We start from the raw sequence: 12490 nt of genomic DNA, 5'->3' as shown, positions 1-12490 counted from the left end.
ACACACACACACACACACACACACAAACACACAAATACACAGAGAGAGAGAGACAAAAACAAAAGTTCCCTGCTGTTTCCTGTCTTTTTAGACGATATTGACGTGACAGAGTGTAGGGTAGATGTTATACATTCTTATTTATTGAAATGCTTTCTAAGGGCAGCTGTTTGATGTGACTTATTTACACAGTAATCCAACAAAAACAGAGCGGGAGGATATTCTCAAAGAGGTGACACAGCTCAGCTGTTACATAAGATGATAAACATCAGCTGGACTGAATGTAATGCCACTTCCTGTTCCCAAATATAATACTGTTCACAATGTTACAATATCAGCAAAAGCAACATACTTGTTTGACTGCAGCCTGTTTGGCAGCTTGTTGCAGTAACCTTTACACTGTCCCATGGCACAAACTGATCATTGAATATCGCTCGGTTACGTGGTAACCTTGGTTCTCTGAGCGAAGAGACTGTCTCTCCAGCTGTAGGCCACTCAGAGATGGTTCCAATCAAACTATCAGTGATTCCACACCAGCACATGCGCTTTATGGGAAATACCATAGGGAAAGCAGGTGTGTCTTTAAGAAGGATCCACGTACCTGACCTCAGGGGGATCATCCCCGTACATGTGGAATATGTAACGGTGGAGAGATAGTCTCGGTACGACCACTGAGTAACACTGACTCAGTTATTTCAGCAGGTTATGAGGTAGACCCCCCTGGGTGACTTTGATTGTGTGAATCAATTTAAAAAAAACAGGCAGATCAATACCCTCTTCCCTGCTGTTATCAATACAATGAAGGACTCTTTTATCTGCAGCTTTTATCCACTGGTGAAAAACACTCAAGCAGAAAATACTTAAACTGTGGATGGAGAAAAAGTGAGAGATCATCACTCTCTTTTGGTACATATTTAAAACAAGGAATTAAAAGTTGTTTATTGAGAACTTTGTTAAGTCAGTGGTTCTCAAAGTGGGGTTCCAGGGGTCCACAACCAAAGAGGTAAATAATTTATTTTCACTATAATTTCATCCAAAAGTAAATCAATGACCAATTGTAGGACTATTTTGCTCATGAGTTTCATTCACTTTCTGTAACAAAACATCTAAAAGCAACAATGTTATCAGGTAGGGGACTCTGGGACAAAGTCTTATCAGTCTAAATTGTGTCAGTTTAGGGGTCCTTGATGTGAAAAAGTCCTTCAGCAGATTTACTGTAGACCATCGTTGCATTTGAGTCCATGTGGAGAGTATAATCAGTTAGAATATTTGCTGATATCCCAAATCCTCAAACTTCCAAAGTGGCCTCATCAATGGGCTTTTAATCAGGCAAGTTTCTGGCAAAAGCGTTTTAAAAAATTAAATTTGGAGGATAAATTTAATCACAGTGGAAGGATTAAAGCCTCCCAAAGTGGCAGCTGCATGTCTGTCTTTCATGCATAATGAGTGTTTGTTCTTGGTTTAACACTCTTTTACTAGTATGAAAAGAGAAACTACACCTCAGTGTCCTCTATAGACCTATCAAAGACCAAACTTTCTTCCAAAAGGTAATTTTCCATCCTTATATTAGCTAGAAAGAAAAGGCAAGCATCTGCTGGCATTAATAACTGAAGAAGGAAACATAAATGTAAAAGTAAATGTTTTGTTAACTATGAAATAGTAAAAAATCTCAAATCTCAAAAAGCTTATCAATGCATATTAAAGCCAAATCATTTTGACCATGACGTTAAACCTGACTACTTTTTTCCCTTGTAGCATTTGTGCTCATACTTGGGAGATGGTGGCAGCTTCAGTAGGGTCATGCAGCGCTCTGTGAATGTTTGTAACATAACGTTGCCCAGGCAACAGCCTCTGTGCTTACCATAATCCTCAGAAAGGACACTGTTCAGATTATAGACGTCACATGCAAACCACACACTGTTAAATTCACACTCAATGTTTCTCATGTTTCTCTTCCACTGACATCGTTAGGCCTAAGTGATTGTCACATATATATATATATATATATTTTATATATATATATATACAGTATATCAATTCTTTTGACCTCATGTGTCCTCGCACCGAGGGACACGTCCACCAGCTTTGCTTATTTGTTACACAACACTGATTTTGATTTACTCTTCATCAGTTGAGTAAATTCAATCTGGCACCTGACATGAAAATCTATTTGGCTCTGAGGGGCTTTTATGTTGAAGGCTAACATGTAACTATGTTATATAAATGCAATATTTATGTCATCAGTGTTGAGAGTTTTTGATGCATTAGGGGGAAATCCCTTGAGCACTCTACAAAAATGTCATGAATAAAATAAAAATGTTATCTCCTTACTCATGCAAACACACACACAGTCATAAATGCAGGTGCACTAGAGATGATTCTACAATATGTAAAAGAGAGCCTGTCACAACACTGACAAGACAATATTAGTTTGTCAATTCCATTAACCGACACAAGAGTCTCAATGTTTATCCCCAAAGTAGAGCATAAATCTCAAAAGAATCCACTGTAAAAAAAAAGAAAAAAGAAAAGAAAGTATACTGTGGCAGAAAATTACCAGTCCCTTTTCCGTTTAGTTTACAGACAATTCTGTTAATCCAAAAACTGAAAACTAAACTTAAAGTATATCCTCTGTAACTTTAACGGACATTTCTGTTAATCCGAAAAAGAAATACAGAAAAACCTTAGAAAAATCATTAAAAAAAAAAAAATCCTTCAGCCCGTATTTCTACACACTTTTTTGGGAGACTGTCGTACTTCGCTTTCTTGTCAAGCGTTAGATGAAAAGATTGATACCACTTTAATGTTTGTACTGTAGGCCTAAATGTGAAGCTACAACCAGCAACCCGTTAACTTAGCTTAGCTGGGGCGGCTGTGGCTCAGTGGTAGAGTGGTTGCCTGCCAATCGGAAGGTTGGGGGTTCAATCCCTGGCCCTACAGTCCCATGTCGAAGTGTCCTTGGGCAAGACACTGAACCCCGAGTTGCCCCTGATGCTGCGCATCGGAGTGTGAATGTGTGTGAGTGTTTATCTGATTAGCAGGTGGCACCTTGTACGGCAGTCTCGGCCACAGTGTGTGAATGATGAATGTTACCTGTATGATATAAAAGCGCTTTGAGTAGTTGTTAAGACTAGAGCGCTATATAAATACAGCAATGCATTTAGCTTAGCACAAAGACTGAAAACTGAGGGAAACAGCTAGCCTGGCTTCGTCTAAAGGTAATACATAAAATCCACCTACCAGCACCTCTTAAATTCACATTATATCTTGTTTTGTTCGACAGAAGCCTTGGTGTAACAACAAGTCGTTGAATTGTTAAAGTGGGTGACGGCAAGAGTTCTAACTGCTCGTTGCCTAACAACTGCTTCTGGACAAGAAAAACGTCTGGCACATGAGCTGAAGTTAACAACGTTTTGTTTTAAGTCTTTGGTTTTTTTACGGCTCAAACAAACTAGAGCCAGAATGGCTGATTCCCATTTCCAGTCTTTACATGTAATGCTAAGCTAAGCTAGCTGGCAGTGTAGCTTCGTATTTACTGTGTAGATATGACATCTTATTCTAACCATAAAAGAAAATAAGTATATTTCAATAGTTTAAGCATTTAAGCAGTTGTAGCTTCCTCATAAACATCAGCTGGACGTCAATATGTCCAACATAACTGTTGGGTGCTTATTTGACAGATACAATAGAGTTGAACACTAAAGGCTGCAGTTTTGTGCCTCAGGCATACATATATATATATATATATATATATACTCATACCACATTATTTGCTATGCCCGAAGATGTTTGGCTAATTGCGATGTAGATGAGAACCTGTGGCCAAATCCACATGACAGAGTTAATGAAGATGTAGAAGTACAGTAATCACTTCTTTATTTTGCTTTTTACAGTACAAGCAAGTTGAGGAACATTGCATTTGATGTTTCACAGTACTGTCTTTTCTTTTCTATTTCCTAGCAAATTTTTTAGCTTTGATTCAAATGTTGTGATTGTACTGTATTGTTTTTTCTCAATTCATTTCAGATTGTGTTCATTTATTCCACTGTGTCTGCAGCATTCTCTCTACTACTGCACTGCTTTTACAGGGATGTACTTTCATGTAGTACCATAATGAAACATGTATCACCTATTTTGTACTACAATATTTAATGATTGAATGAACACATACACAGTAAAACTATGGGTAGCTTGTGTGGGTGATCTATAGTAAATTTTCAATGGTATTTCACAATAAATTAGTTTTTTGAACCAATAATTCTGCAAGTGCAAGATTGCTTTAAAGATATGAATGCACAATGCAATGTTTTGAATATGGGACAGCCTGTGTTACAAGCGATGACCGTTTTGCGTCTAGAGTTTTGAAAAATTATATCCAGATTCTGAAATTAGTAGCAAAGTGATTGTAAAAAAACTCTAAATACAGTGGTTGAGAAAGATCCTGCAAAACTAAATGGGAACAACACTGCCACTCGAGTTATTTTTACACATTTATTTTTAAAGGAAAATACTATTTTGGGAAGTTGACACAAGAAAGACAGCACTGTGTGTGTGTGTGCGTGTGGCTGTGTGTGTGTGTGTGTGTGTGTGTGTGTGTGTGTGTGTGGGTGTGTGTGTGTGTGTTTTGAGAGAGAGAGAGAGAGAGAGAGAGAGAGAGAGAGAGAGAGCACTCATGGAAAATAAAAGACTGAAACGTCAAGACCAACGGACAAGCCTGAGTGATGTAGATTATGTTGGTCATAACACGAATTTGTTCTCACATTTTTTGTACCGCACATTACGCTTTCAGTTTTGTTTTCTCTTTCATTTGAGAGAGCATTTACTGATATATCAGCAATATCAGTTGTCACCACAGTGTATTTGGTTTTTAGAGCAGTGCATGAAAACAAACATGCCATTTCAACATGACTTATCGAATCATTTTTACAATCCAATAATCATTTAGTCTTTTAAATGTCAGAAAATAATTAAAATAGTCCATCACATTTAACCCAAAGATATGCAATTTACAATGAAAATGGAAGTAAGCACTCACGTATTACAAGCTGGCACCAGATATTTTTTATTTTTTTAAGTGATTTTTCTTGATAAATGTCTTCAACACTAATCGACTATTCATATCACCATTATTATCAAAGATCAAAAAGGAGTAACAAAACACATGTTTTTGGACTAATGCTACACCTGTTATGTTACAGTATAGCACAAATGGCATTATTGGATTATTTGCTTCACTTAAAGTTCTTTGTGACTGATGGGATTCAAACAGCCATGTGGAGATGTTGGCTTTGTATCCAACACTTATATTTAAATGTATATCTGCTAACGACCAAATCTTTTAGAAGAGACCCCTCATCACCAAACATATTTCACAAAACTTCCTGTGTGTTTGTTTTCCTGTTGACCTGACCTGCATGATGATGATGATGATGATGATGATGATGATGATGATGATGATGATGACTTGTGGGTGATACAACCAGGCTTTTTTTTAGGAATATTTGTACATATTCTTTTGTATACAGGCTATAACAGTTAGCAGGCTAGAGCAATGCTGTTTATCTTAAATAATAATTCACTAAGTAAACTGAATGGCTGCTCAATTGTAACATTCACACGCACTGAACTGTGGCTGGTTTGCAGCAGCTGGTAACAGATGATGAAACAGGATTATGGGGTTTTAAATACTCACTCTGTTTTATTTATTTTTTTGCTTTTTAAACAGAGCTAAGTCCTGAATACTATTTAAAATGACCCTAAGTCGTCTACTGTAGACCATGTGGCAATTTACTATTAATAAAAACCAAAGCATACTTTCATGAGGGCAGAGTCACTGGAAATTTCAGCCAGCTCGGCAAACAACAGTAGTTCAGTTTCCCATATTAAAAAAAAAAAAGATGGCAAAGACTGATACCTGTAAGTGGGTCGTAAGATCTGTCCAGCTCTCTGGAGTCAGACAAACTCTGGTCCTGGCTCCTGGATTTCATGTTTTGTTTCAGTTCTTACCAGACCTCCGCGCTGGACCTGCAGGATCTGTGCGCGTCGGAGCCGCAGCTCATCTACGACTTCATTCCTGTTTGCATGTCACTTTTCTGCAAGCATCAGCTTGTGTGTGTAGGGGTGCTGCAAACCGCTCGCATGCAGAAGCTCGTGTCTCTCTGTCCAAACTATCCTGCTCCCGCTATCCATGCACAGTTCGCGGTCACTTTGAGGCTTCCGTGGGTTTAAAGTTCAAATGTAATGCCGATCCACAGCAGACATCTGATGACTTTACTTTGGTTGTCCAAAAATATATCTGCAGCATCTGGAGCATCTGCATCTGTTCGAGCTGACAGAGACAGAGACAGAGAGACAGAGAGAGAGAGAGAGAGAGAGAGAGAGAGAGAGGAGAACATTACAACCAAAGAGTGATGAAGCAAGACAGACAGACAGACAGACAGGCAGGCAGGCAGACAGGTACACAGACAGACAGACAGACAGACAGACAGAATGGCGGACAGACTGGCAGACAGACAGACAGACAGACAGACAGATGGCAGACAGACTGGCAGACAGAGGCAGACAGACAGACAGACAGACAGACTGGCAGGCAGGCAGGCAGACAGGTACACAGACAGACAGTACACAGACAGACAGACAGGACAGACAGACAGACAGACAGACAGACAGACAGGCAGGCAGACAGACTGGCAGACAGACTGAGACAGAAGAAGGCAGAGCAGACGACTGGCAGACAGACTGACAGACAGACAGACAGACAGGCAGGCAGCAGACTGGCAGACAGACGACAGACAGACAGACAGCACAGGCAGACAGACTGGCGACAGACAGACAGACTGGCAGGCAGGCAGGCAGACAGGTACACAGACAGACAGATACACAGACAGACAGACAGGCAGGCAGACAGACTGGCAGACAGGCAGGCAGACAGGCAGACAGACTGGCAGACAGACAGACTGGCAGACAGACAGACAGACAGGCAGGCAGAGAGACAGAGAGACAGAGGGACATGGGAGTGTATCTGCTGATCTATACTCTCATGGATGGTCTCACCTTGGCTCAGGACTTGAGCAGCTTTGGCTCAGTCGGAAGAAATAATACCTGCGGATCAATGCCCTGTCAGCTCCTCGTCCTTGAGCTGGTTGAGTTGAGTTAACGAATGATTCCCTCATATTTCAGATAAACGCGAGCACCAAGGTCGTCATTCAAGAAAAATTATTTGAATATTTGATCCATGAATACACAACATAAGCTGGGTGTTAGACATGGGAGGCCACAAGCTGAATTTTGGGATAAACTTCAAGATTTCCACAGCTTTGTTTCCCATCACTAACTTCCATTTAAACCCTCTAACATGTAAGACTTTGAGCCTTTCTGAAACATCATCAAGGTTTTAAGTAAGGGTAAATGAGTTGCTTTTTCATGTAGGCCTAGTCTGTATTTATTTTTTTTATTTGAGTACATTTTCAAATCTGTAAACAAATTGTTTAAATGTCATCTTTTCTTGGAAAGAAATTAAGAAACACATTAAAATTATGAATAAAATAATTAGGACTGGTTGGTTGGTTTAATATTTTAATCACAAAGACAACAGGTTATTAGAAAAATGGTAAACCCACAAGCTGAAATAACGCTCAAGAAAACGAGTGTTGCTCTTCCACAAAGTCGAGGGACTTATTACAAGAAACAGAACAATATTTTTTTCAGCAAAGTTGAGGCTGATGGGAGTGCTTAGTCATGGCGATCCTTCATATAGATGCTGGTATTGTACTCATACATAATACAAAAATAGACATCATAGTTCCGTTGGAAGAAAAGTCGGAAGATCACCAAAATCATTAGTATTTATCACCGGGGGACATCAGTGTGTTTACAAAATATGCGACCAATCGATCCAGTAGATGTGGAGATACAACTGAAAACCTTGTCCTGCTGGTGGTGCTACAGCAAAGGTCAGGATATCACCAATGTCATCAGGATACATCCTCGGGAGACCATGAATATTTGGACCAAAGCTATTGACAATCTCTCTGATATTAGTCTGGACAAATGCAGTGGACCGATTTGCCATCAGCTAGTAGGGCTTTAAACCAGTACACAGCTTTCTGTTCAAACTTCTCCAAGCTAAATATAAGATTACTCAAGTGGTGTCACATGAGTCACTTTATCACGCCTGAAGAATCTCCTCCAAAGCCACAGGAGGCAATATGCAGTTGTTTCACAGGCTGAGCAGTACTTTCCATGATTACTAAATTGACTTTGACATGTAAAATCAGTGGAGTGTTCCTTTAATCCCACTTCAAAACCTAATATAAACCTTGCTTTTGCTCAGCTATTTCAAAGTAAAAAACATATGAAGGTAAACATGGTGCAAAACGTGAGAGCGCATAGATGCGATGTGAGCACTTGTAGAATTTGATTTGAGAGCTTGTAGAAAAAAAATCTGTCAGGTACACATTAGTTTTGCACCAAATGTATCGCAATAAGTGTTGCAAGAGTCGAGGGCGCAGACTCGCCGCTGTGTGATGCGAGAGAGCACATTGCAGCGACAGATTTGAGAGGTTGTAATCACTGAGTTGTGGTTGTACTGGAAAAATGACTGAAATGAAGAAAAAAAAAATAATACAAGAACAGATTTTTTTTTCTACAAGCTCTCAAATCATATTCTACAAGTGCTCACGTCACATCTACGCGCTCTCACATTTTGCACCATATTTACCTTCATAAAAATACTATTGAATAAATGTAGATTCCTTTAAAATACCACACAGCCCAGGAGAGATTAACCATAAAAAAACCAACAATAAACAGTGTCACTGTGTGCTTGCCTTGAGGTAACTCTTAAACCAACACACAGAACTCTGTTTGCCAAGAAAAGCTAAATAGTGCTTTTTGGTGGGTAAATAGTAAGTGAAGCTTTCTTAAAGACAAGCAGGCGAGCCAGTGAGGGATTATTATGTCGCCCATCAGAAGAATGATAAAGAGGAGAGAAAATATCCACTGCTCAGGGAAAGAGCGAGGCAAAGAGAGAGGAAAGGCAAGTCAGAGCACTAAAAAAAAAGCATGTTAAAGTAAAAAGAATCAAAGAGAAGGGTAGTGCATCTGAAAAGGAAAATAAGCAAAAGAAAAGCAGAAGAAGACAGACAGAACTCACTGGAGAGGTATTTGAATATTTATACAGTATATATATATACATTCCCCTATTTTCTTTAGATACAGGTGAGGACACACATGAAGAAATGAAGGGGTGAGGGGATGACGGAGGGAGGGAGGGAGGGGGAGTTCAGGTGAGACAAAGCAGGCAATCTCCCTTCAAATTAATATTGGATGAGAAGGCTGATATGCTTAACTGAAACGTTATAAATACAGAGCAGCATTAATGGCTTGTCACAGAAGAACAAAAGGGGTTTGCTCTGTCTAAGCACACACACACACACACACACACACACACACACTGCACAGATTATATCAGGGGTTTGATATACTGCCCAATCTGAAATATAGCCAACTAAATTAGAGGATTTGGTGGAATGAGACCCACCGTATTAAAAAGACACACAAAGCGATCTCCAGACGCACACTCACTCAGTCCACTTTCCGTGCTGCAGTGTCAGTCCCAAAAGCCCATTATTATCTCTGGAAATGAATCTTTGCTCTGCCATGATACTTGCATGTGCGTTAGAGGCTTATCAGTGTAATTTTCCCCAGCAGTCGGTCCCACAGTTTTAATTAGGCATGTGAGAGATACAGAAATATAAAAAGCAAAAAAAAAAACAAGAAAAAAGAGGGGAAAAGAGTGAGGTTGTAATCATTAATGTTTATGGTCCCGCTGCTGCTGCATTAAAAGGCTCTGGATGTTGCAACCCATCAACTACAAATTAACCCTCTGAGGGCAAAGGACGCGCCGGAGCGTCTAATGATGTTTGGACACTGACTGTTAAGCATCACTTTAAATATTTTAAATGAATTGTGTGTCAGATTGTTTGTGGACTTGATGATTGCAATTTAGTTTGGGAACAATCACTAAAGCACAACATCAACTGTATTAATAACGTACACAAGGTCATACACATTTTACAGCTGGACATTAAAGTACTGTTAATGACTGACTCTTTTTTTCAACACTTTTTATCAGCACAATTCCTCAAGGTTATTGATTGGAACCTTTTGCTACCAGTATGCTGACAATGCATATTTAGACACATAAGACCCACCTCCTTCAATGGGAAAAATGAAAGCCAATCAGAAATCTCCCACTCCTTCAAACATGTATGAATTGTTGTAGAATGGACTTGGCTTTTTGTTACCTAAAGTGTAGTCTACATATCCGCGACGTTCCACGTTGCCACTTTCTTTGTGTTGTAATTTCAACCTGCTGTCGATTTTTTGAGGACTATGGTTAACTGGTCCTCAGATCTCTGCAGGGTAAATCCAGACAGCTAGCTAGACTATTTGTCCAATCTGAGTTTTCTTTTGCACAACTAAAACAATTTTTGAACACACACGTTCCACCAAAACAAGTCCCTTCCTGAGGCTCTGTCCAGGCGCTAAACGTCACCCAAGACCATTTTAATCAACAAGGACATGTTTTTCTCCTATCATGGGATGCTGTGTGGACTAGCCGGGCCCTCCTCGTCAGCTCTGTGGAGGATGGTCCGGCAATGCGAGACTACCTAAGGTGAAATCTGCTAAGAAAATGTGGATCCAGCACTTTGGCCAGACCCCTGTGGTACATAATGACCTCGGTTTGTATCTTTGAGCAACTTCTGACAAACAAAAGATTCAGTAGACGCAGACATCATTAGGATGTAACTGGAGGACAAAGTTGATCAGAGACATTGGCTAATTACTTTTAAAACAAGGGGGGAGGGGCCAGAGAGAGGACAATTACAAAAGGAACAGAAGTTCCTCTTTTCTCATTTCGTGATATTACCGGTTTTAGCAAACATGACCTTAATCTTCCCATTCATTTACTTCTCAGACAAATATGGAATGAGTGAACAGACTGGTGTGTGTGTGTGTGTGTGTGTGTGTGTGTGTGTGTGTGTGTGTTTGTCCAGACTGATTAGCACTTTGCGACCATGAACAGATACATTTGATAATGCACACAATCTGATGTAATTAGGGTGTGTACTCACTGTGACCGCTATTCTCACATTATCTCTCACAATCATCCCGGCTTGACTACAGACTTCTTTACGAAGGTTAAGGGATAAAATAGTCCCTTGGGAATATGTTTGAGGTTTGTATATATTGTTTAGGTGTTGAATTGCATGATAATTATTTAAAGGTCCCATGGTTTGAAAATTTCACTTCATTAGGTTTTTTAACATTTATATGAGTTTCCCCAGCATGCCTATGGTCCCCCCATTGTCTAGAAATGGCAATAGATGTAAACCAAGCCCTTAGCATCCTGCTCTGCCTTTAAGAAAATGAAAGCTCAGATTGACTGACCTGGAATCTTGCCCCTTATGAGGTCATAAGGAGCAAAAGCTACAGACTCAGAAATGGCACATACTAAGGAAAGCTCATTGTGGGACCGGCTCTAGTGGCTGTAATTCTGTTGTTAATGCTGTTAAAAAAATGTGTTCACTGCAATGCAAAATAGTTAAAAAGGTAAATGCTGGATCAGATCTGCTAGACGTGTCAAAGTAGTTAGGGGTAGGCATTAGGAATGGGGATTGGTTAGGGTAAGAATAACAGGGTTAGCCAATCAGATGCATTATAAGGCATGATAAGGCAAAATAAGGCGGGCCATGAGGCACATCCTGTGGATGCGATCTAGCATCTACTCATTAAACCCTGCTTATTCCTCAGTCTTTCCATTGACTGTAGTCAACGGTCCCATCCTACTTCAGTCGGCCATCTTGGTTTTGAGAAATGTGTGTTGTACTTACAACAGCTGGCCAGTGGGTGGCAGTGTATGGGATGATGCACTAGCGTCCACCGTGGTGGCTGATGTGCAGCATGAACATTTGACTTACATTCATCAGGTTGGCAAAAAACACAACTTTAAATGAATGATTAAATCACTCTGTCTAATGGATGAACAAAAAGAAACCACTTGCAAGTTTGTTTTTGTTTAAAGCTTTTTCTGCTGCCCTCAGGTGGCCCAAAAATCCATTCATGCAGCTTTAAAGTGGTTTTTTATGTTAAATTGTGATTAACCCAGGTGTACCTTTTAACTTTTTAGTGAAATAAATCATTTTTAATCTTACATTGAATCAATTGAATGTAAGCTGCTTGACTTTTTACAGTTTATAAATGCTTAACACAGAGGGAAAAAGTAAAGAAATTACCCAAGACAAAAGCATTTATTTATTATCAAAGACCATATTCATCAAATGAAAAGTCACATTTCACTTTCGCAGTTGTGGGGGTAAGAAATCAAGTCTCTCACTGACAGCCTATTCAGACTTAGACAGCAGTGTCAGCAGATGACACTGTGTGTGTGTGTGTGTGTGTGTGTGTGTGTGTGTGTGTGTGTGTGTGT

The 12490-nt window shown here is 39.7% G+C and overlaps 1 protein-coding gene and 1 long non-coding RNA gene across 2 annotated transcripts in view; one reads left to right on the top strand and one right to left on the bottom strand.

The window, feature by feature from the left end:
• Nucleotides 1-6178, bottom strand: part of LOC116669622 (Kv channel-interacting protein 2) — a gene marked incomplete at its 5' end in the record, with an annotated part of 12455 nt that extends 6277 nt beyond the window's left edge. The window contains 1 exon segment of the mRNA XM_032499551.1: nucleotides 5912-6178. Coding sequence (XP_032355442.1) covers nucleotides 5912-5984 — 73 coding nt within the window.
• Nucleotides 449-10904, top strand: LOC116669630 (uncharacterized). The gene is made up of 3 exons (XR_004326825.1): nucleotides 449-659; nucleotides 3678-3687; nucleotides 10894-10904. It is a non-coding gene; the product is annotated as an uncharacterized LOC116669630 (long non-coding RNA).
• The last annotated feature ends 1586 nt before the right edge of the window (nucleotides 10905-12490 follow it).

Source organism: Etheostoma spectabile, chromosome 2, assembly GCF_008692095.1.
Source record: "Etheostoma spectabile isolate EspeVRDwgs_2016 chromosome 2, UIUC_Espe_1.0, whole genome shotgun sequence".
NCBI lineage: Eukaryota > Metazoa > Chordata > Actinopteri > Perciformes > Percidae > Etheostoma > Etheostoma spectabile.
The sequence above is the reverse complement of the archived record's forward strand: the minus strand, read 5'-3'. Positions and strand labels throughout refer to the sequence as shown.